Source organism: Culex quinquefasciatus, chromosome 2 (genome assembly GCF_015732765.1).
Source record: "Culex quinquefasciatus strain JHB chromosome 2, VPISU_Cqui_1.0_pri_paternal, whole genome shotgun sequence".
Lineage (NCBI taxonomy): Eukaryota > Metazoa > Arthropoda > Insecta > Diptera > Culicidae > Culex > Culex quinquefasciatus.
Window position 1 is genome coordinate 40,512,578 of NC_051862.1, and position 23,628 is coordinate 40,536,205.

A 23,628-nucleotide genomic window follows, 5' to 3' on the forward strand; every position below is an offset into this window, starting at 1 on the left:
CGGAATCGCTGAACTCGTTGTCAACTTCCAGACAAGGCGGTATTGTGCATACTCCACAGATTTATTGAACCGAAGCATTTCGTCGCGAAGCGACGCTGCATGCGATGTTTTGCCCGCAAAAACATCGCATCACTGTCGCCAACGCATTTCAAGAGGAAACTCGCTCGCGAGATGGCCTATGGTAATGCTGAACTCGCACTCGATCAAGGTAAAGCTCATTGAACTTCATCACACACGCCAGGAAGCAATTAGCCGTCGAAAAGGGGGAGAGAAGGGAACACAGCAACAATAAGGCGGAGCGTTGAAAACATCGCTCGGGCGCGCATTTCGAAACGGTTGGAGGGCTTCCACATCATTCATTCCACAATTCAGTTCAATTCTTCGAACCCTAGAGGGGAGCCATTATAATGAAAAATAACGAAATCGATTGAAATCGCGCGCGCTCAAAAGTGCTCTCTCAGGGGAGTTGCCCACGCACTCGGGCCATCTTTCACCCAATTGATCCCGGAGCAGGTTACGTTTCCCTCGACGACCGACGGTCGAGAATCCGTTATTGTTGTTTTTTGAGGACGAGCCATGTTGGGAAACTTCGGGCGTGGGGGTGACCGATTGGGTTGAGTTGGGAGTTGTGGAGTTCTTGATTCGGATTGCCCGTTTTGGGATGCGGGCAGACTGTGGGGTAGCACTTTTACCACAGCTGATCCAAAGAACTACATTTACAGCTTAATTAGCGCAGGGGTGCCAAATATGGAAGCGTTGGAGAGTGTGCAAGAATCGATGTCAGCGACATTTGAGGGGGGATTAGCTAATGGACGATTAGAAAAAATCGCGCTGAAATGGCTTGGATTATTAATAAGATCCCATAATTTAGAATTGGTTTAATTTTAAGTAAAAAGCAAAATTTCTCATAATTTATATGCCTAGCACGATAAAAAAAATCCAGCTCAATAAATTCTTGAAATTTCTAAATTTCTAAAATCTTTTGAAATCTTTGAATTTAAAATAGAAACCTTTAAATTCTAAATTACTTGAAAATTTAAAAATTCTTGAATATTTTTAAATTTTTCAAATCCTGATTTTTTTAAACTTCTTAAATTTTTGAAATTTCTGACATCTGACATAACATGATGTGAAATCTTTGAAATCCGTCAAATTCTTAATTTTTTTGAAATTGTTGGATTTTTAAAATTTTCTTAGAATTCTTAAAATTTATGAAATTCTTAAAATTTTTAAAAGTCGTTGAATTCTTAATATTTTTAAAACTTTAAAAATTCTTAAAGTTCTGATTTTTCTTAAATTTCCTTAAATTCTTAATTTTTCTAAAATTCTTGAAATTCCTAAATTCTCCAAATTCCCAAAATTCTTGAAATTCTTAAAATTCTTGAAATCCTTAAAATTCTTGAAATTCTTAAAATTCATAAAATTCTTGAAATTACTAAAATTCTTGAAATTCTTAAAAAATTAAATTGAAATTAAAAGAAAGTGTTTAAATTCATAAAATTCTTAAATCTTCAAAATTCCTGGGTCCGTCATTTTTGTTAAATACACAAATTTATTAAAAATAAATAAATTTCTAAAATATTTCAAATCCCTTAAATTCTTAAAAATCTTGAAATTCTTGAAATTCTTGAAATTCTAGAAATTCAAAAAATTCTAGATATTCTTGAAATTCTTGAAATTCTAAAAATTCTAAAAATGCTAGAAATTCTTAAAAATTTTGAAATTCTTGAAATTCTTGAAATTCTTGAAATTCTTGAAATTCTTGAAATTCTTGAAATTCTAGAAATTTTAGAAATTCTAGAAATGCTAGAAATTCTTAAAAATTTTGAAATTCTTGAGATTCTTAAACTTCTTGAAATTCTTGAAATTCTTAAAAATCTTGAAATTCTTGAAATTCTTGAAATTCTAGAAATTCTAAAAATTCTAGATATTCTTGAAATTCTTGAAATTCTAGAAATTTTAGAAATTCTAGAAATGCTAGAAATTCTTAAAAATTTTGAAATTCTTGAGATTCTTAAAATTCTTGAAATTCTTGTAATTCTTGTAATTCTTGAAATTCTAGAAATTATTGAACTTCTTAAAATTCTTGAAATTCTAAAAAAAAATTGAATTGCTTGAAATTCTTGAAATTTTTGAAATTCTTGAAATTTTTGAAATTTATGAAATTTTTGAAATTGTGTAATTTCTTGAAATCTGAAAATAATAAGGAGCCTTTTATTTTAAGATAAGTGCTCAATACTAATTTAGCGCAATTGATAAAAAAATGTAAATTCAATATTTAATCAAAATATTTTTTTTATTATAGACATCTTACCACTTTTGTGGCATTCATGTCTTTACAAAATAATATTCAAACAAGTAGGTATGTTTAAGATTCCCGATTTTTTCCGACATCGTGACAACAAATCTCAAATTCCTGACTTTTTGTCGATTTTTGCAGATTTTCTCAAATTCCCGACTTTTCCTAATTTCCAGACTTGAGTGTCATACAAGTTCTGGAAAAAAATCGTAGACATACTATGAAAATTTTAGAAAATGTAATTTATTTCTATGTGATGTGACCAAATCTGAATAAAAAATAACCTGTTTTTAGTAAAATGTGTTGATTTTACCAATATTAATAAAATTTTCCACTTTTTTAACACGCAAAGCTATAACTATCAACTTCACACGGCAGCAAACCGCACCACTTCTTGTGGTCAGTTATTTAACATACTCAAACCACACTCAAAGCGCCTTATCTAGAGCGCGGAAAATGAAAAACATTGCGGGGTCTCCATCGCCCTAACAGTCCTAGTTCTCCTCGCGCAGCAACGGCCAATCCAGTCGGAATGGACTTTCACGTATTGCATGTACCGGACTGCTCTGGAATCGAAGTCACGCTAGTTATGCTGCAGCAGCTAGGAAAGACGGGGAGGTTTGCTGACCCAGAATGCAGCGCGCGCGAGTCGTGATTTGAAGAATTGGTGCAAACTTGGTAATTAGATAACCTTGGGTTCACGCTAGAGCTGGTCGTGCAATTATCGTTTTTGGGTAATAGAAATTGCCGAACTTTTCGTGACGTCACGCTACTGTCTTTTGACCTGGATTAGGCATGACAGCTGTCTGTACATGTAGAGTTCTCTTCTATTACGGACTTCAATATCATGGTACTAGTGCAAATATATTTGATTAGGCAAAACGAATTGAGTGAAAATTCCAAGGTAAATAGAATAAGATCTGTCAATACCAGTCAACTGTCAATAGAATTTTTAAGTTTTTCGGCAAAGTGACGTATTCGCCAACCGGTTCTGCCGATGCGGCTCAACCTTCAGTTTCCCAACCATTTCGCAACCGGAAGCTTCTAATTTGCAAGTGGAGCACCGAACTCGAACCGTCAAACCGCACAGGAAACTCACTCAGAAACCGCAGAATTGCCTTCGCCATTACCGCAGAACCCAATCGTGGGTTGCGCCAAGTCTATTGAGATTTGCATAAGCCCGATCAGACTTAGAAGTCACTGAAGCGCGCGGCAAGATCCGATCAGCTGAGCGCTGCACTCGATTGCGATGATTGCATTTTGTGGCGCGGAATCAATCACTCGATTGGCACTCGATTACTATTATAAGATCCAGCCTCCAAGTCTCGTCGACTTAAGCAGGGGAGGCTGAAACGTCAGTGTCAATTTCGTAATCGCGGGAAAGAGGCGGCGCAGCGCCGCTCAGCTCAAATGGTGATTCGATTTCCAACCGATTGTAATCAGTCGTGCATCGTGGAGTTTTGTGATGAGGAAAAAGCGCTCATGCTTGGACGGTGATGGTGGTGGTGGACCCCTCGGACGAGCCATTAAAAATGTTGCTTTTCGAAAACTGGGTGAAATTTGAATAGCGAAGAGAGGAGATGGCTTTAATGGGAATTAATTTTTGTGCAGATTCCGCGGATTATGTGACGGCAGCAGCCTGCAGGCCAGGCAGTAAGTCATTCGGTCGATGGTTCACTGGAGCGATTGGAGGACGATTTCGGTGAATCTTTGCGATTGAGCGGTTTTGACCAGGTTGAAAGGTGAGCTCGGCGCATGTGGTCGAGGTTTTAGGATGGTTGGATAATGTCAGGTGGTCTGATTTGTAAAAAATAAATAATTTGGTAAAGATCATGCATTTTTAGAATTTAAAAAAAATTACGAATTTCAAGAATTATAAAAATTTAAAAAATTGAGGAATTACAAAAAAAAAAGATCTAAATTCATTGAATTTTTAAAAAATTTGAGGATTTCATCAATTTTACGAATTTTAAGAATTTATATTTTTTAAGAATTAAAAAAAATAGAATTTAGGAATTTCAAGAATTTAAAGAATTTTATGAATTTTAAAAATTTCAAGAATTTCAAGAATGTCAAGAATTTCAAGAATTTCAAGAATTTCAAGAATTTCAAGAATTTCAAGAATTTCAAGAATTTCAAGAATTTTAAGAATTTCAAGAATTTTATAAATTTCAAGAATTTCAAGAATTTCAAGAATTTTAAGAATTTTAAGAATTTCAAGAATTTCAAGAATTTCAAGAATTTCAAGAATTTCAAGAATTTCAAGAATTTCAAGAATTTCAAGAATTTCAAGAATTTCAAGAATTTCAAGAATTTCAAGAATTTCAAGAATTTCAAGAATTTGAAGAATTTGAAGAATTTGAAGAATTTCAAGAATTTCAAGAATTTCAAGAATTTCAAGAATTTCAAGAATTTTAAGAATTCCAAGAATTTCAAGAATTTCAAGAATTTCAAGAATTTCAAGAATTTCAAGAATTTCAAGAATTTCAAGAACTGCAAGATCTTCAAAAACCCATTTTTATGTTTTTCAAGAGCTAAAAAAATAGAAATTTTACGAATTTCAAGATTGTTAACAATTTCAAGAATTTAATTTATTATTTTTTTTTGCATATCAAGCAATTTATGTATTCGAGGTATTTAAATTATTAAGAGTGTTTCAAGCATTAAAAATACATCAAGTATTCAAAGTATTTCAACTTCAATATTCCTATGAGAAGACATTTTTTTATTTATTTTAAAAATCTCTTAAATTTTTAAGTATTTGGAGGTTTTTAAGCAGTGTGCATTGGTGCAGATTTCAGATCTCATTCAAAACTATCCATATTCTGGTAGACAACTAGCAATTTAAAGTATTTTTGCTGTATTTTTTCTTTGGGTACATATATTTGAAGTTTTTGCAGAGAATTTTAATATGTTTTTTACTAAATCGAGAAAACACTATTTGTAAGTAGTTCACTGATTTTCGAATTCCAATTTCAATCAACTCACCAAACAACTTCCCAGCCACGTGCCTAACGAGATTCCATTACCACCACCAGCAGCTCCGTCAATTTGAAGCCAACATTGTGATACAATTTAAATGTGCTTGATCGAATTGACATCGGCGGCGCCACACGTAAAACCCCCCTCGTCGCCAGCAGCGCCATTTAAAACTCAATTATTTTTCAATTAGCCGTCGCATTTTCAATTTTGATAGCACCTCGTTCAAGAAACTATACAGCAAAAGAACTCTCAATATATTTTTACACGGTAAATACGACGTGCTCTACTTTTATTTTGGGCGTTGCCTCCCGCCTTTGGGAAGGTAATTTTTAAAAAGCCATCAAAAATAGAGAGAGCAAAAAGTCGAGTCTCAAATTAGTGTCGTTCCGGGCGTGTGACAGCCAAGCTTAAAACTTAGGGATAGCAGGTGCATCATTTGGGGTTTCAAGTCGGTCCAACTAGCTTCTTTCTGGACTGGAACTAATGCGTGTTTTCCGGGTGGGGCGGGAAAATTTTCCGATCGTTGGACGCACGCTCGAGCCGGATTTACATAATCTCACTTTGATCGAGTAAAAACTAGGAAAAAAACAACTCGGCGGTTCGATTAGGTCGTCGCCATTAAGTAACCTAATTGAAACGTTAGACCTGTGATTGGGGTGCAATTTGTCGTAGCCATAGTCGTCGCTGGCAGTTGTTGTTGATCGAAAAAAGTTTAGTCGTAATCACACTTTGCAGGCCCCTCGAAACAGCACACGTGTGCGTGCGTGTGGCAATTGCACTGCAGATTATGACGGCACGTGGGGGAACAAAAAGTTTTGCGGACTAATTAGTTTTCAATTGGTAATTGCTTTCTGCGGTAGGGGAAACTTGGGATAAAGAGAAACCATAATTTAAAGAATCGAAGATTAAACCTTGTAACATTACGTGATCATCATGTATTATTGAAATTCTTGAAAAAAAAAGAGTTAAAGAAAATTTGTGTTTTTACAAATGTTAGTCAATTTTCTAGTTAACGAGCAATCTAAAAATTGAGGAATTTCATTTTTTTAAGAATTTTAAGAACTTGAAGAATTTAAAGAATAAAAAATAATAATTTCAAGATTTCCAAGAGTTCCAAGGATTTAAAAAAATTTAAGAATTTCAAAACTTTTAAGATTTTCAAGAATTTCAAGAATTTCAAGAATTTTAAGAATTTCAAGAATTTCAAGAATTTCAAGAATTTCAAGAATTTCAAGAATTTCAAGAATTTCAAGAATTTCGAGTATTTCAAGAATTTCAAGAATTTCAAGAATTTCAAGAATTTCAAGAATTTCAAGAATTTCAAGAATTTCAAGAATTTCAAGAATTTCAAGAATTTCAAGAATTTCAAGAATTTCAAGAATTTCAAGAATTTCAAGAATTTCAAGAATTTCAAGAATTTCAAGAATTTCAAGAATTTCAAGAATTTTAAGAATTCCAAGAATTTCAAGAAATTCAAGAATTTCAAGAATTTCAAGAATTTCAAGAATTTCAAGAATTTCAAGGATTTCAAGAATTTCAAGAATTTTAAGAATTTCAAGAATTTTAAGAATTTCAAGAATTTTAAGAATTTCAAGAATTTTAAGAATTTCAAGAATTTCAAGAATTTCAAGAATTTTAAGAATTTCAAGAATTTTAAGAATTTTAAGAATTCTAAGAATTCTAAGAATGTTATAAATTGCATGAATTTTAAAAATATCTGGATTTTTTCAGAATTTCAAGAATTTCACGTTGTTCAAGTTGTTCACGTTGTTCAAGTTGTTCACGTTGTTTAAGTTGTTCAAGTTGTTTAAGTTGTTCAAGTTTTTCAAGTTTTTAAAGTTTTTCAAGTATTTGAGTTTTTAAAGTTTTTTTTTAAGTTTTTCAAGTTTTTTGAAGTTTTTCAAGTTTTCAAGATTTTTAAGTAGCATTTGGGTCATTCCATCTCAACTGAGTACACTTTTGGACTCGACATTCACCGATTTGGACCAAACTTGGAGGGAACGTTCATCTATCGATAGTTAACAGAAATCCCAAGTTTGGAACTGTTTGGACCATCCCAATATTTTTGGCACCGCGCTCTTTTTGACGATTTTCTAAAAAAACTTTTTTTTTTCTTTTAATCATAACTTTGTAAATACTTGAGCAAAAGACTTTCTAGAGGTTTTATTTTATAGAAAATTGTCCAAGAAATTCGATAAAAATAAAATGTTAACCCTTAAATGCCCACTAATATTTTATTTCAACGATTTCTAAAAAACTTTTTTTTTCTTTTAATCATAACTTAGCAAATACTTGCCCACTAATATTATATTTTACCGTTTCAAGTATTTAAATTCAGTTTTGACCAATTCCTTATATTTTTATTTAATTTATTTTATCACCATCGTGTTCCTCGGACAATTTTACAAAATAATCTATGTAGACCTCAAACTAAAATGGACTATATTGGCAAGATACAGCGATTTTACTGAAAAAAGTATGATTTTGCGCAGCACTTGAAAGTACATGGTGCACTTTTCAACAAAAAGGGATGAATCCCGCATAGTTCGGTTTTTATATGTGAGAAACTTATTTCGGATTTGAATTCATAGGACAGAGTGCAGCGCAAAATCAAACTTTTTTTTTTTAGTAAAATCGCTGTATCTCGCCAATAGTTCATTTTAGTTTCAGGTTTAGGTTGTCTGGGGAACACGATGGTGATAAAATAAAACAAATAAAAACATAAGGAATTGGTCAAAACTGATTTTTAATACTTGACACGGTAAAATATAATATTAGTGGGCAAGTATTTGCTAAGTTATGATTAAAAGAAAAAAAAAATTTTAGAAATTTTCAAAAAAGAGGGCGGTGCCAAAAATAGAGGGATGGTCTAATCAGCACCAAACTTGGGATTTCTGTTAACTATCGATAGATGAACGTTCCCTCCAAGTTTGGTCCTAATCGGTGAAGGTCGAGTCCAAAAGTGTACTCAGTTGACCTGGAATTGCCCATTTTAAGTATTGCAATAGTTTTATGTATTTAAACATTTATTTTTTTAAGTTTAACTGTTTTACAAATATTTTTATTTCTAGAATTCCAAATATTTAAAGTTAATAAAGAATTTAATTATATTAAGTATTCCTTTAACCCAGACTCTCCTCAACCGTTGTTCTACGAATGCAAAACCCGCACAGTATACCCCTAATTCACATTTCCACAACCAGGTAGCAGTCACAACAGAGCGCGGTACTGGTTCACGGCTGCCCGCGCACACACGTGGCTTTCGGGGAAGAAGCAAAAACAAGGTGAGCACCCGGAGAAGCTCAAATGTAATTAACCGTACAAACAGGTTTGCGCTGAACTGAACTCATAATTCACTTGTTTGTTTTCGTTTGTTTTCAAAGTGAATCCAGGGCTAGGAAATCTCTTCTGGGCAAAAGCCGTATGCGCTGACTCGGCAAACAACTGCGTTGTGCAAGTGTTGCCCGTAATTGGAACGTTGCCCTTTCATCCTGCCCTGCTGGCAACATTGTCAACCGTCAAAAGTCCAACCGCTGAGCATCATTAATTATAAATCTAGCTGTACCAGCAGTCACCCCCACGTGCAGTTCGCATTTAGCGTGTGTACACAAACTTGAATGATTTTCTTCAATTTGCTTCAAACTCGGAAACGGTTCCGTGATGTCATTGAATATTAATCGAACCACCGCGCAAGTGTGTGCATTATACTCCTCCGCGCGTGCTTCTAAGACTAGTTGGAGTGACTAGCTATTGGCAATCACGTGCTCATCGGAGGGGTTTGAGATGTAACCTGAATACCTGAGCAGCTCTCGGCAGCAGCTGCTGAGCTGCAATGGGTTCAGTGACAGATGGTGACATTAGGATAAACGACGTGATTTGCTGACAGGTGTGTGCGTGTGTGGAGAATTATTCGTTTGTTCCGCAATATGGTAATTGAGAAGCATTGGAAACGAACGTTGACTCGAAAGTGCTGGAGATGCCCTAGCACGGATTTGAATGTCATGGGAGTACGTTGCGATGATTTTCGAAGTGAACTTAGTGAGGTGCAGTGGTGTAGTGATGTTGTGATTACATGTTCTGTCAACTGTCAAATTCTCAACATCTGTCACAATCTGCCATCTCTGTCAAGCTTTTATTGCACAGATTTCCGTATAGAGTAAAAATCTGTAAAAAATATTACAGATATCTAGTACCTTGCTTCCTTCTTCAAACTACACGGAAAACAACTGAGTGAGAATTTCCTCCAACATCTCAATCATTCCAACAATCAATAGTACAACAACATTTCCGCAAGAATGCTCCCATCGTACGCATATCGACATTTCTCACCCATAAAAAAACAAACAACAACAACAACCTCAATCTGCAAACCGCGCCAGCAAAAAAAACCCTTACACACTAACCTAAATCCCTGAGAGTTTGTACGCCACAATGGGCCTTGCCGAAGAACACCGCCATGTTCTGCCTGTGGAGGTTGGTGTGGGTGTTGCATGATGTTGTTGTTGATACAAATCGCACACACATCCGCCGCCGTTCCGCGCCACCAACGTCAGCTGGGCTAGATTTGCATAAACGTTGAGCGCGACGTTGAAGTTGTGGTTGTGGAACGTATCGAACGCGGGTATTGAGGAGTGATTAGAAAACTGCACAGTGAAAAGTGACGTTTTATGGTTGGAATTGAACCTAGGCGCTTCCCAATTGCGGACTTCAAATCGGCATGAAATCAAAATCTGTCAAGATACTGACTTTCTGTGAAGTTGGTAATAGGTGGGTTGATGCGCTTCTCTATAACGGACTTTAATGTTGGGTTAATACGCACTTTGAGGGAGATTTTTGAGGTAAGTAAAAGCGAAAAAGTAATTGCTGAAGTTTCATTGGTTAACAGTTCTGCCAAACCTGTCAATCTTGTCAACTGTCAAATCACTTAATTTTTGTCAACTGTCACAAAAGTTTTGTGGCAAAATGGCGTGTTGAACGCCATTTTGTGAAGCTCGCAATGCCTCACCTTTTGACTTTCACAGATCCCCAAAATTCGATTTAAATCCGTCATCGAAATGACGTTATCTCCACTGTATTTAATGGAGTATAAACAAATTGGTTTATTGAACCTTAAAAAGCTCCTCAATTTTAATGAGTAGTTTGTTGAGCTCCTCTATTACGGACTTCACAGCTTTAGCTGTCTGATCCGAAGACTTGAACAAATGTCGGAACCGGTTCAATTAAGATATAGATTGACTTTTCAGCCAATTTGATGAAGATAGATATGTCGGATAATACATTTTATGGTAGAAATGGTCAACCGGTACAACTATTAAACCAGTTGGGTGAACCGATTTGTCTGAATCGGTTCAATTTTGATACAAAATGACTTTTCAGTCTGGATTTCGTCATGTATATATGATGATTTTCCAGAACTGGATGCCTAACAATTGATTGTAAATAAAGCCAATTCTACCTGAATCAGATTCGCATCTGTGATATGGAAAAGAATTTGTAAGTCGGGTAGTATTCATGCTCCACTTTTTTAAGGACACTTTTTTTAAGGGGAAAAGGGAAAATCTCCACGATGTCCCAAAAAAAAAGTTTCGCTTGGAGCTGGACAGTTTTTGGAAAGGTCTAGGATACGCTCTAAGCAAACTATGTTTTAAAAAGTGACGTAATCTCCACTAGACTAAAGCATCTTCTTTTGCAGTGTGAACAACCTCCACCAGCTAGGAAATGACTGATTGACACCCAGTTCAAATTTGAGGTTAGGTTTAGCCGAGTTCCGGCTGAACCCTCATCGCCGGCACTATCATCACCACACTCCGACGAAGTTCGTATCGCCTTGGCATGCGGGGGTTAGCGCTTGATTACATAGTTGCCCCTCGCGGTCCATCCGACCACTTATGATTGGAGCTTGTTGGAGCAACAGGTTTCGAAAAAGAACGCGAGTGGGCTCGCAGCCCACCACCATCACGTGGGACGCGCTTCCAAGTGTTGCGCGCGGGGGTGGGTGCGATCGCACCGTGCATAGTAATTAGAAAGGCTTGTAACATGACTTCCTCGCGATACCTCAACACTTAAGATATCCGAGACTCAAACCGGCAATCAATGATGATTTATTAGCCCTGTGAGAGGAAGATTGCGCGGCGGCGGCTTGTTTTGAATGTGCCAGAAAAGTGACCAGCCGTGAAGTGGGTCTAGGGAGATGTGTGTTAGCGGGTTGGGAAAGTGACACTTCAATTCGGGACGTCAAGCGGGAGGTGGTGAGGGCTTGAAAGTAGTTTATGTTGCGATTTCAGGTAAGTACAAGTAGTGCGTAGTGGTATGAATAGGAGATCATGGTAAGTTTTTCAACGTCTGTCAACTGTCAATTCTGTCAAACTATGATTCAGTCATATCATTCTGAAAGGATGATATGTCTGCGATCAGAAAGTTGTAAACCTTAGCGAGTTCAACCTTCTGATCTTTAAACCACCCAAACTTTAAAAGCCCTAAAATGAGCGGGTTCAAACGCCAACGTACTCCACATTGCTCCGAAGCAATAGCAAAACTCACCAAAAACCAATTTCGTGCCCTTTCCCTTTTAATCGTCCCGGGAGGGTTGGTGTTAATTGCCTCCCTCCTCCTCACAATAGGGCAAACTAACCCATCCCATACTAGAGAAAACAACTACACCAACTTCATATTGATGATCCGTTTGATGGTGTTGTTGCTGCGTGTAATCTGTTCACCATCTTTCTCTCCGATTTTCTGGCCGTTCGCGCTACGATGAGAAAACGGAGATTCACTTTTCTTCCTCGCGGTGCCGAGTCTCGGGCTAACCTATTATTATGAGCTTTTTAGCGAAATCATTTACTACTTAATAATAATGACGAGCCGGCCCGGGCTCGATGTGGTGCATTCGGTTGTGTCAGTCAGTCAGTAGTGGCGCAGACACAGTCGTCGGGAAAACAACAAATCCTCGATGAGAGGTTCGATTTCTGGCTTTGATGCGAAGTTTGTTTGGTGGATGATAGTGGTTTGGAAAAATTGAACTCGATCAATATCGATGATGGTGGGGTCGCGGACAATTCCGCACTGTGCGGGATCTTCAGCGAGTTCCTGGCTGTGATTTAAGAGGATGGGGACATCGAAAAGGTCACCAGTATTGACAGGCAAGTACTTTGTAGGTCTCAAAAGTACAAAGTACTTGTTTTTTTATACTAAAAACGTTGTTAAACGATACAGGGAACACCTCCAAGGTTTTTGCGACTCAGATGTTCCTCATTACAGAACCCCCCCTTCGATATTGACCGAGTTCAAGACTATGCCGTTCATTTCCATCAAGCTATCAACGTGTGCCTGGACGACGATAACTGTACCTGTTTTTGCACCAGCTGATCGTCGCAATAAACACCACCATCTGTCCGGTCAACGCCGCCATCTGCCACACCGGTCGTTGGCAGTTGGCCTTCTCAACTTTCCAGAACCTGGCAATTACGCGTGCGCTTCTTCGCGTCAACGCATGTTCGCCGCCGAAAACAACAAAACACGAACGGTTTGTCCCAATTTCGGACAGCGCACGTTCGTAATTGCGACAACGCGTATGACCCCCGTCGTCGGCCGAAAGTTGTACCGTTTATGGGACATTGGCCCTTTTGCTTTGTCGTCGTCGACGACGTCGGTGTTGTATTTTGCGGTCGCTTGCGCCATATTGCCATTATAGTTGTCACATTGCGGCGAAGAGTACACGTACAGAGACACGTGAAAAGGCAATAAAATTTTCATTTTGGTTGTTTGGAAATGTGGGTGCCCTGTTTTCTCCCCGCGGAACACCGTGTACGCCTCTGTTGACATCTGTCATTGTAGTTGTTTGGGTGTGTTCAATTGTCATAACTCTGCCGCAGCGCGCTGTAAAATAGTAACGCGATGATTTAGTGGCTACGCCCTCAAACGAACAATGCCTACGAATAGGGTCATTTGAAGCGGGTTGTACCGAGGGATAACCTCACTTTTTTAGTCACTTAAAGTGGACAGTTTGACAGTTTTGTGTTTACATTTTGAAAAGGTCGTAACTTCTGCATATTTAGTTCACTTACGACTCGTTCAAATCAATAAGAACAAGAAGTTTGTTTACTTTTGACGAAATGCCCTTTGCAAATGTGAACACTTGGTTGACAAATTTTGACAGTTGACAGAATTGACAGTTGACAGATACTCTTCATAACAAACTGATTGATGTTCACTTCACTTCAAAAGTGGCTTTCTAGGTTTCTAGTCCCTCGACTTTGAAGTCCGTAATTGAGAAATCCATAACGAAAACAACAAATTTCGCTGGAAACTGGCACAAGTGACATTCACACGTGGCAGATGCAGCTAATCAGCAGTCACAACAATGGCGGGTGAAACTTCCGAATTCCCACCGCGACAGCGCAGCGATGCCCTCTCGCGTGGTTAGATCTAGGGTTTACCCCCTCCCATGAGGAGGGAGGTTCAACAGAAATTAAACATTCAGTGGATTTGAGACACGGAGCGTTGGCGTGATAAAGCCGTTTAGGTTTGGATGCATTTTTCAAGAGTTTCATTTGGACGGGGTTTTCTCTCGTGGGTGTTGGCCTTTTGCGTGATGATGTCACTCCTAAAGTGATTAGCTACCTCTTCAAGGTATCAGCGGTGAAGATGAGGGCTTTTAAAAGTTATGATTATTAAAACGTCAATTGCCTAGGAAGCGCTGATTAAATTTTCTTTTGTGAGGGGCGCAATGGGAATTCCCATGAATTGGGATTGCTTTTGAGGTAGATTGTTAGATAATTGAGACATCCGAGGTGCTTCTCTATTACGGACTTCAAAGTTAAGAGAGTTCTTGCTTCTGGAATGGTTTTCAAAGTGAAGTGATTCAGTGTTGAAGTGAAATTTTGTCAACTGTCAAAATGAAAACAATTGGGTACTAAAGCCCTATGTAAATTTTTATGTACAACGGTAAAAAACACGATTAAAAACCATTTCTGATCACTTTTTTTCATTTTAGTGCAAAAATTTTTTTTGACACGACAACATTTTTTCTATGGATCAACTATGGTCCCCATGGAACGAGCTGTCAAGTAGGAGCTTTTCTGTCAAGAAGGACCGCGAGGTTAATTTTTCAAAATTGATTCAAAAATCCATTTTAAACTCTTTGTGGTCGTACAAAGGGTCATTGTACTCAGAAAAATAAGCTTTATCGCTGTAAACAATAATATCAGCAATCTAAGCTTCATTTTAGGACCCAATTGTAATGAAATCAAAACAAACTAGTGAACTGGAATTATGTCAACTGTCAAAATCAAAACAATTGTGACGAAATCAAAACAAAAGCGACTGGTGAACTGAAATTCTGTCAAAATCAAAACAACTGCGATGATTCTCTAATACGGACTACAAAGTCATGGAAGTTCTTGCTCCTGGTATGGTTTCCGAAGTGAACTGAGTCAGTGTTTAGTGAACTTAAATTCTGTCAACTGTCAAAATCAAAACAATTGTGACGAAATCAAAACAAAAGCGACTGGTGAACTGAAATTCTGTCAAAATCAAAACAACTGCGATGATTCTCTAATACGGACTACAAAGTCATGGAAGTTCTTGCTCCTGGTATGGTTTCCGAAGTGAACTGAGTCAGTGTTTAGTGAACTTAAATTCTGTCAACTGTCAAAATCAAAACAATTGTGATGCATCCAAGGGGCGGGACAATAGTAAGAAATTAAATAATTTAATTAATTAACGGTCAAAATTAACAAATTAAGGCAAAATTAACTTTTGTTTACGACCAAAACAACGCCACCTCTTTTCACACCACATTGATTTGGCAGCTTGACATTGCGCGGGATATTTGTTGTTGTGTTTGGTCAAATTTTGTTTTGTTTTGATTGCGTATTTGCGTTAACCAAACAAAGGGCATTGCTCGCCAGGAATCTGCTCCAACAAGCCAACTGGTTGAACTCCTGCCAGATGTACATCGCTTTTACTGCATCGGAAAGTACAATAATGCCAGTTCACTTGAAACTGTGGCGTTCCAGATCCTAACCTGCCTCCTGAACGTGGTCAACCGGATCCAGGCAGACAACGTCCTACATCATTTCCATCGACATGATTAACTCTGGAAAATTAGCTGACTCGTCCCCATTGGATGATCGCAAATGAATTCACGGGGCTTCGACAAATCGCCGTGTCTGTTTTCGAGTGCAAACTGGCCTCCAACCCTGCCTTCCCAACATTTACAGCACCGATTTCATGGATTTCGTCTTGGAAGAGCGCCTGCACCTGAACATCAACGAAGAAGCCATCGAAGACGATCCAGCGGACGTACGTTTTGTGACCGGAAGACCCGGAATATGAGGATGGGCCAGGACCAAGAGCCAATTGTGGCGAATTATGTAACGATGTAAAATTACGTAACTGTTCCAGACTTGGTTCCAGAGAAGTGGTTAGGACGGAAGATGCCTGCGAGAGCAGAGTTTTCGGTAAAATTATTTGGGTAATAAAAAGCGAACACAAAAAAACAACAACCAAATCTTATTTTTATTTGTGCTAATAAAAATGCATTTTCACCACGCAACGTAATATCCACACCACACTAAAGAATATTATTCCGCTTTATTTTGATTTTGTCTAGTCCTAAGAAACAATATTGAGAAGAAACTCAAGAGGTTTCGGATGGCTTACAGGAGGAACGACGAAAACGCGTGCGTACAGTCAAAGCGGTTGAAAAAGACTTTTATTATTATAAACAGACAGTGACAGCTAGAGGAGCACGTCACTCAGGTCTGGCGCAGTAGCGCAGCAAAAAGAGGGGGCAGTGGTTGTTATCTCAACACCCCTGCTCAACCACAGCACCATCTCAACTACAAAACAGTAGTCCCAACTCTCCGAACAATCCGAAGCATCCCGTCTACACTCTCACACAGCAATCAACGCAGCCAACACCTAGGGGCGTTCCCCTGCTGAAGTCCATCTGGCTGCGCGTTCTTCTTCTTCTTGATGATCCAACGAAAACACCAGCCGGAACGTTCTGGTTCGCCTCGTACTTGTCGGCCACAACTCCGTCACCTCGCTTCAAACGATTCCACTTGCAGGTGACCGGTGTGCGACCAATGGGGAGCATCGTCAAAGAACAATTTTTATTGCACCCCAACGAATCAATCACCTCGTCCGGTTTCGTCCTCTCAGCAATCGTTTGCGTGATGTTGTCGATGTAACTCGTAGCAAACAAGGCGAATCCGTATCCACGTCCCTGTTCTGCATCCGCACCAACTGTTCCGGATTCTTCATCTTCTCGAACATTCGGCTCAGTTTCAGGTTCTTCGTCCCAACGGCCAAATTCTTCTTCAGCGGGATCACCACCAGGTTCATCAGCATCGGCAGCAATCGGACGCACCAAATTCTGCTGCTTTCTTTCCAGCCCGACTTCAACCCGTTCACCGGCTTCGTACCCGACATCTCTCCGACTGGGTACAACCCAAGTTCCACACGGTGTTTGTTTACCTGCACCGCACGTGTCGCAAACGATCGTTTTCTTGCACTTTCTGCCAACGATCTGCTTCGGGGATGACACCATGTAACATTCAGCGAGAGCAATCAAATTATGCTCTGTTTGTGCACGATCACACAACAACTTTTCACGATCGAAAGTACGAAAATCCATCTCGTACAAATTGTTCCGACGAACACCACACACGATCAGCTCATTTCCACGATAAACCTGAGCTTTTCCGCTGTCAAAAACAACTCGCATTCCGGCCTTTTCGATCCGCACAACAGATAGCAAATTGTGCCGCAGGTGCGGTGTAAACAAAACGTTCTTCACTGTGCACTCAATCGATCGGCCATTCACAGCAGCCGTCATCTTCACTGTGCCACAGTACTCCGCAACCACAGACTGGCCATTCTTGGCCACGGCGATCTCGATCGGCTCCGACAGTCGGCGCAGGTCCATAAACAGCTGTTTATCCCGCGCCAGGTGATCGGACGCTCCCGAGTCCAGGAACCACTTTACTTGCCGCTGCTTTTTCTGCGGCTCAGCACCGCGCACACCAACAAAACAAACACTGTTGCGCTCGCTCGAGTCAGCAACATTCGCGCTCTCATTGTGTTGTTTCTTCTTCGCTGGGCAGTCGACACTTTTGTGGCCTTCCTTCTTGCACGAAAAACAGCGCAATTTCTTCTGCTGTTTCGCGCCGTAAAATGCAGCCATCTCGCTCACTTGATCGCCCATGCCTTGCTGCTTTGTTTCCTCGTCCAGCAGCCGGCATTTTACGAACTCCATTGTGAGGTTATCCTCCGACATGGTCTCGATGGAGGTCACAACCGCCGGAAACGCCGACCCCAAGCTCAGCAGCAGATGGCAAACTGCATCCAGCTCCTCCATCACAGCACCGGTTCCACGGAACTCCCGGACCAGCCGGTCGAAACGCAGAAAATGATCCGCCAGCCGTCCACTTTCGAATCGCATGCCCACAATTTGGCGTTTCAGGTGCATGCGAGTGGCGATGCTCTTTCGCTGGAACACATCCTGCAGCGTGCACCAGATTTGCTTCGGCGAGACCTTGTCGTGCACATATTCCAGATGCGAGTCGTGGATCCGCTCGATCAGGAGTCGCCTGCACTTCCGCCGCCGCTTGAGCTCCAGCTCCCGTCGATTCTGCTTCGCCGTCTGGGCCGCCGGGGCATCTTCCGGCTTCACGACGATCTCCGGAATCTCGCCCACGTCACGCTCCACGCAGTCCCAGAGTTCATACTCCTCCAGGAGTACCCGAACTCTCAGCTTCCAGGACGCGTAATTTGTACCGTCGAACAATGCGACATGGTACCGATCTTCACGGACAACTGCTCCCTCCGACATCGCGAAAACTTAACTTGCGAAAAACTACCCGGACTTGAAACGACCTGGGCCCATAACCTCAAGAGGTTTCGGATGGCTTACAGGAGGAACGACGAAAACGCGTGCGTACAGTCAAAGCGGTTGAAAAAGACTTTTATTATTATAAACAGACAGTGACAGCTAGAGGAGCACGTCACTCAGGTCTGGCGCAGTAGCGCAGCAAAAAGAGGGGGCAGTGGTTGTTATCTCAACAGAAACTTCGGTTTGCCCTTTCAATCCTTCGGGAAGCAGCACCGTTTTGTTCTCCAGCTGCTCATCGCCATTTTGTCAGGTACTTCACCATGCCCGGTTCAGAATCCTCAGCATCAGCCGTCCCCTAACATGACAGTTTTCGTGAATTGCGCGTATCCACCGACAGATGGCATGTGGACCTCGTCGGAGTCCGCCCATTAAAAACGCAACTCAAAATTTGCATGGGAAACTTTTTTTCCGTGACGGCTTTCGCGGCACGCTCCTTCCAACTGTTCGAGACTAATATTTTAACGTGGCGTATCTTTAAACAAGTTTTTCAAGAAAATGATTCCAGAATGCTTATTTTGTCGTTTTAAACCGAAAGTAGGCAAAAACTATATTAATTTAAACTATTCGCCATTTTCAAATGTTTGGCTAGATGATATCAAAGGCCGCCATCTTAGGCCCACTGGGCCCACAAAAAGAGGTACGCTCAGTTTGTATGGGAGCTGTCAACATGCTCCCGGGCTGCTCAGCATAGGTTCCACCGTAATCATCCGCAACAACTCTGCCATGTGGGGTTCATGCTTAAAGAAAAAATCTCCGCTTCGTCCATCTGTAGCCGTTCCTCGTCCAAATTGTTCTGCCTCTTGCTTCGCTGCTGCTGCGTCCACCCATTCCCATTAAGCAACACGTCTGCATCAGCTGCTTTTGTCCAGGTTCTTCTGAAAGGGCACCGCCCGCCCATCCGGCCCGCCGTCATCATCCACTGGCAAACGTCGTTCATTTCCGGTCGTTTCACCGCCGGCTTTATCACAACCGGTTCAATGGGACCGTCCAGGTCCTTTTTAGCGGAACCGTTATTCGTTTGCTGTGTGACCAGATACCGGGAGGCCAGCAGTGCGGCTGGTACTCGCTCGAATCTAGGCCGGTCATCTCGGTCAGCAGCCGGCTGATGGGCATCGTCCAGCGGGGACACGGGATTTTGGCGTAGATTGTGTGCGATCCGAGCGTGGAACAGGTTGGGCTTAAAGAATAATTCTCCGTTCCCCTCAGCAAAGCCATCGTTCTGGAAGCAAAATAATGATGCAAATGTAATCTCTTCCTCCGGCAGCATCTACTCTACCAGCGGATCACATCTTTTCTGCATTCTCCGTAAATTTCACTTTATCCATCACCACTTTTTTTCCAACGCTTCACGGAATCCAAACAAACTTGACAGTTGAGCGCGCGAAAGAGAAACAAACAAAACCAATGTTTTGAATGCAGGTGTGGCGCTGTCAGATGTCAAATGACGTGAGGTATTTAATTCCTTAATATATTAACTGCTAAAATTAATTCATAAAGGCCAATGTCACGCCCCTCGGATGCATCTCTATTACGGACTTCAATTTCATGGTAGTTCTTGCTCCTGGTATGGTTTTCGAAGTGAAGTGATTCAGTGTTTAGTGTAGTGAAATTCTGTCAACTGTCAAAATCAAAACAATTGTAATGAAATCAAAACAAACTAGTGAACTGGAATTATGTCAACTGTCAAAATCAAAACAATTGTGACGAAATCAAAATAAAAGTGACTAGTGAACTGAAATTCTGTCAAATGTCAAAATCAAAACAACTGCGATGATTCTCTAATACGGACTACAAAGTCATGGGAGTTCTTGCTCCTGGTAAGGTTTCCGAAGTGAAGTAAGTCAGTGTTTAGTGAACTGTAATTCTGTCAACTGTCAAAATCAAAACAATTGTGATGCATCTCTATTACGAACATCAATTTCATGATATTTCTTGCTCCTGGTATGGTTTTCAAAGTGAAGTGATTCAGTGTTTAGTGTAGTGATATTCTGTCAACTGTCAATTCTGTCACCTGTCAAATAAGTCAAATATGCTCGATTCTCTCAACGAGCATATTTTCCTAACCATTTATCACGTGCAGTGAATCCATAATCATCCAATCAATGCACACATCTTGTTTGGGACACGTTTTTTGCGCGAGCGCGCCAAAAAACAGCTTAACGATGTAATTGATAGCATAACTTTCCTGCAAGCAGTAATTATCGCCCGCTGATGACCGTTTGCAGCCCAAATTGATGAGCTTGCAAGGCAGAAGCAAAAAATTACACACTTTTTGTTGACGAAGTATTTTTATCGCGTACAAAACTTTTGGAGTTCAAGATCTGCGCCACGAGGTGTGGCCAATTTGGGCCACGACTCGTTCAATTAACCTTTCAATCAGCGCATCAATTTCGCACCGCTTAGCAATAATTAAGTGCTCAACGAGATCGTGCGGCACTCAGTCGCCTCAGCCAAAATGGATGCCTTTCGGTGACGAGCTGCATAATTCGACTTGTTTTTTCGCCAGAATCAACTCAGACACAATTTATAGCACCCCCAGAAGCCGCTGAAAGGTGATACCATAAAATGCAGAAATCATCGCGATTTATCATGTCGGTTTGTTTTGCACTGGTAACTACAGAACTCCCGGACAGGCCAATTTGGTTGTTTATTGCACCAGAAGTGCTAACCTAGAACGGATTTATGGCGGGGGGTCATCAAAATGCCTGCCAGTACGCACGGTCAGCGAAAAGTGACCGTGGTTGATTTTTATTGGTTCGAAATAAAGCGAGTCCGGAGCGTACTTGGAACGTACTTGGAATGTTTTCGTAAGGTTTACTAAATTGGCATACGTGACTTTTTGGGTGGTAAGCACAATTTCGGAAGAGTAGTTTAAACTAGAAGAACTAGCGTTCAATTAGGTATGCTTTGATAGTTTGCTTCTCTATTACGGACTTCAAAGTTGAGGGAGTAAGTGATCTCCATCGAAATATTTGAAGTGAAGTGATTGTGTAGTGTAGTGATTTAGAAGCAGCCCCAAAACATCATCTATTGTGATTAGATCAACATCATGTAAGTATTCTGTCAACACTTGTCAATGTTAACTAGTTTTAATTAATTTTAATAATTAAGCTAGAAGAACGAGATTTTGATTAGGGACTTCAGGGTATTTTGAACAATCAGAAGCAGATCTCAATTACGGACTTCAAAGTCGAGGGAGTAAGTGAACTCCATCGAAATATTTGAAGTGAAGTGATTGTGTAACAGTGTGTAGTGTAGTGATTAAGAAGCAGCCACAATACATTAGTTATTGTGATTAGATCAACATCATGTAAGTATTCTGTCACCAGCTGTCAATGTCAACTAGCATTAATTAGGTCAGCCCTATAGCTGTAAACTCCCCCCCTCCCCTTTGCTTTCCACTAACTAATCCAAAAGGTTTCACTTAATAACCCTAGCTAATCTACAACCTAAACCCAGTCTAAACAACAGCTACTCATCAGCAAACACAGCCACTTCCTCGCGCGCTTTCCTCAATTTCCGTTCCCCCCTTCGAGCGCAATATCTGCAACTCTTTTTCTATTATTTTTATGGTAATTTAATTTACCAGTTTCAACAATGCGCTGCTCTCTCGTGAACACAAAAGAGCGAACCCTCTTCAGCGCGCGCGTGCCTTATGCGCCCAGCGTTCGTCAATGTTCAAAAGGGGAGGGGAGGACTTAACCCCCCTCCCCCCCATCCGGATGCAGTACACGGGATGTGGCCTAGACTTAATTGCCTTTCTTCTGTGTACTTGGTTTCGCTTTTTGTAAAACTTTTGCGCATCATGCAGCTCCCAGGAAGAAGTCGCGTCTCTGTGTAGGTGGTACAGAACCCGCCAAGACACGGAAGCTGAGCTTAACGAACGGGGAGCTTTTTTCGAGTGAGTCATCGCAGCTTGATGTGCTCTGGTTGGCATGGGCTTGGGGAGTTCTTGAGGGGAAGTAGAGCGGATGAGATTAATTGAAACCGCGATGCCGCGGTGATTTTGGGTGAGTTTTGAGATGTCTTCATTGGTTTCGTGACTTTTAGATCTTTGGATTTGGAAGCAATATTGAGTCCAGCAAAGTCTCAACTTAAGATTTTTTGAAACATGCTTCGTAAACAACTGTCAGCGTGCTCCCTCCTTCTCCGGATCTTCCAACCGTAACGTGCAAAACAAACTCCGGTGCACGTTCGGAGAAAAGAACAGCTAACCAGCCTAAACGCTCCAGTGAACCCCCATCAGGTTTCCAACCCCAGGTATTGTCTTAGTCCAGGCACTTTTATGGATTTCTACAGCAGGAGGTATCCAACAGCAGTTATCCAACTCTTTCTCGTCTTCCCCGATATGTACACACAAGCAACTCTTTTAATTATTATTCCCCCGCCTTTAGGAAGAGATCTAGGAAAACACGTGCGCGTCTGAGCGCACAGCTAAGTCATCAAACGGTAGTGTTCCGAACGGTAGTGATGACCACCGCGCGGGTTGACGCGCGCTATCGGTGCGCTAGAATCGCTTGGAGAGCTGGGTGGTCTGGTAATTAGAGGAAGTGTTTCGAGGGGGTGCTGAACTAGGCTGAACGCTTAGAAATGATTTTTAAAGGCTTGAAAAAAAAAAACAATGATGCTTTCAATTACGGACGTAAGAATTAAGTCAAGGGTTGATACATGAGGAATATTCGTAGGGGTAAGTACTGTGGTGACTTTGTTTCTAGTGAGTTTTAAGCAGAAAAGGTTACTGATGGAATTTGTGAAGAAGTTTTCAATTGCGGACGTAAGAATTAAGTCAAGAGTCAATACTTCAAGAATATTCGTAGGGGTAAGTACTGTGGAGACTTGTTGCCTAATGTGTTTGGAGCAGAAAAGGTAAGTGATGTAGGGCTTTCTCAACATCTGTCAAAAATCAATTCTGTCAATTAAGTCAACTTTTTTCACTTCACTGGTTTGACGCTATCGGTGTGCTAGAATCAAGCTTGAAAAATATTTTTAAATATGAAATTGTGAAGAAAATCTCAATTACGGACGTAAGACTCAAGTCAAGGTTGATACTTCAGGAATATTCGAAGAGGTTAGTACTTTGTAAACTTAGGTTCTTGTGTGTTTGAAGAAGAAAACGTGAAGAAGTTCTCAATTACAGACGTAAATATTAAGTGAAGAGTTGATAATTTAAGAAAAAAATCGTAGGGGTAAGAACTGTGGAGACTTTGTATGAAGTCAATTAAAGCCATAAAGGTAAGTGATGTAGTGCTGCTGTCAATTGTCAATTCTGTCAACCTGTCAACTAAATCAACTTTTCATTTGAACAGGTTGACGGCACCGTTGTCTAGAATCAAGCGTAAACAACGTTTTTAGTGAAAAATTGTGAAGAAGTTCTCAGTTACGGACGTAAGAATACAGTCAAGAGTTGTTACATTATGAAATTATCATAGAGGTAAGAACAGTGGATACT

The 23,628-nt window shown here is 40.2% G+C and overlaps 2 protein-coding genes across 2 annotated transcripts in view; both read right to left on the minus strand.

The window, feature by feature from the left end:
* Positions 1-23,628, minus strand: part of LOC119766935 (histidine-rich glycoprotein-like) — a 47,779-nt gene that overhangs the window by 15,432 nt on the left and 8,719 nt on the right. The gene's annotated exons all lie outside the window — the stretch shown is intronic.
* On the minus strand, positions 18,866-19,662 carry LOC119766936. Its single transcript, XM_038253513.1, has 2 exons — positions 19,456-19,662; positions 18,866-19,398 (listed from the first exon to the last, which is right to left on the minus strand). The coding sequence occupies exons 1-2, from the start codon at positions 19,477-19,479 to the stop codon at positions 18,883-18,885; spliced, it is 540 nt and encodes a 179-aa protein (XP_038109441.1). The 5' UTR covers positions 19,480-19,662; the 3' UTR covers positions 18,866-18,882.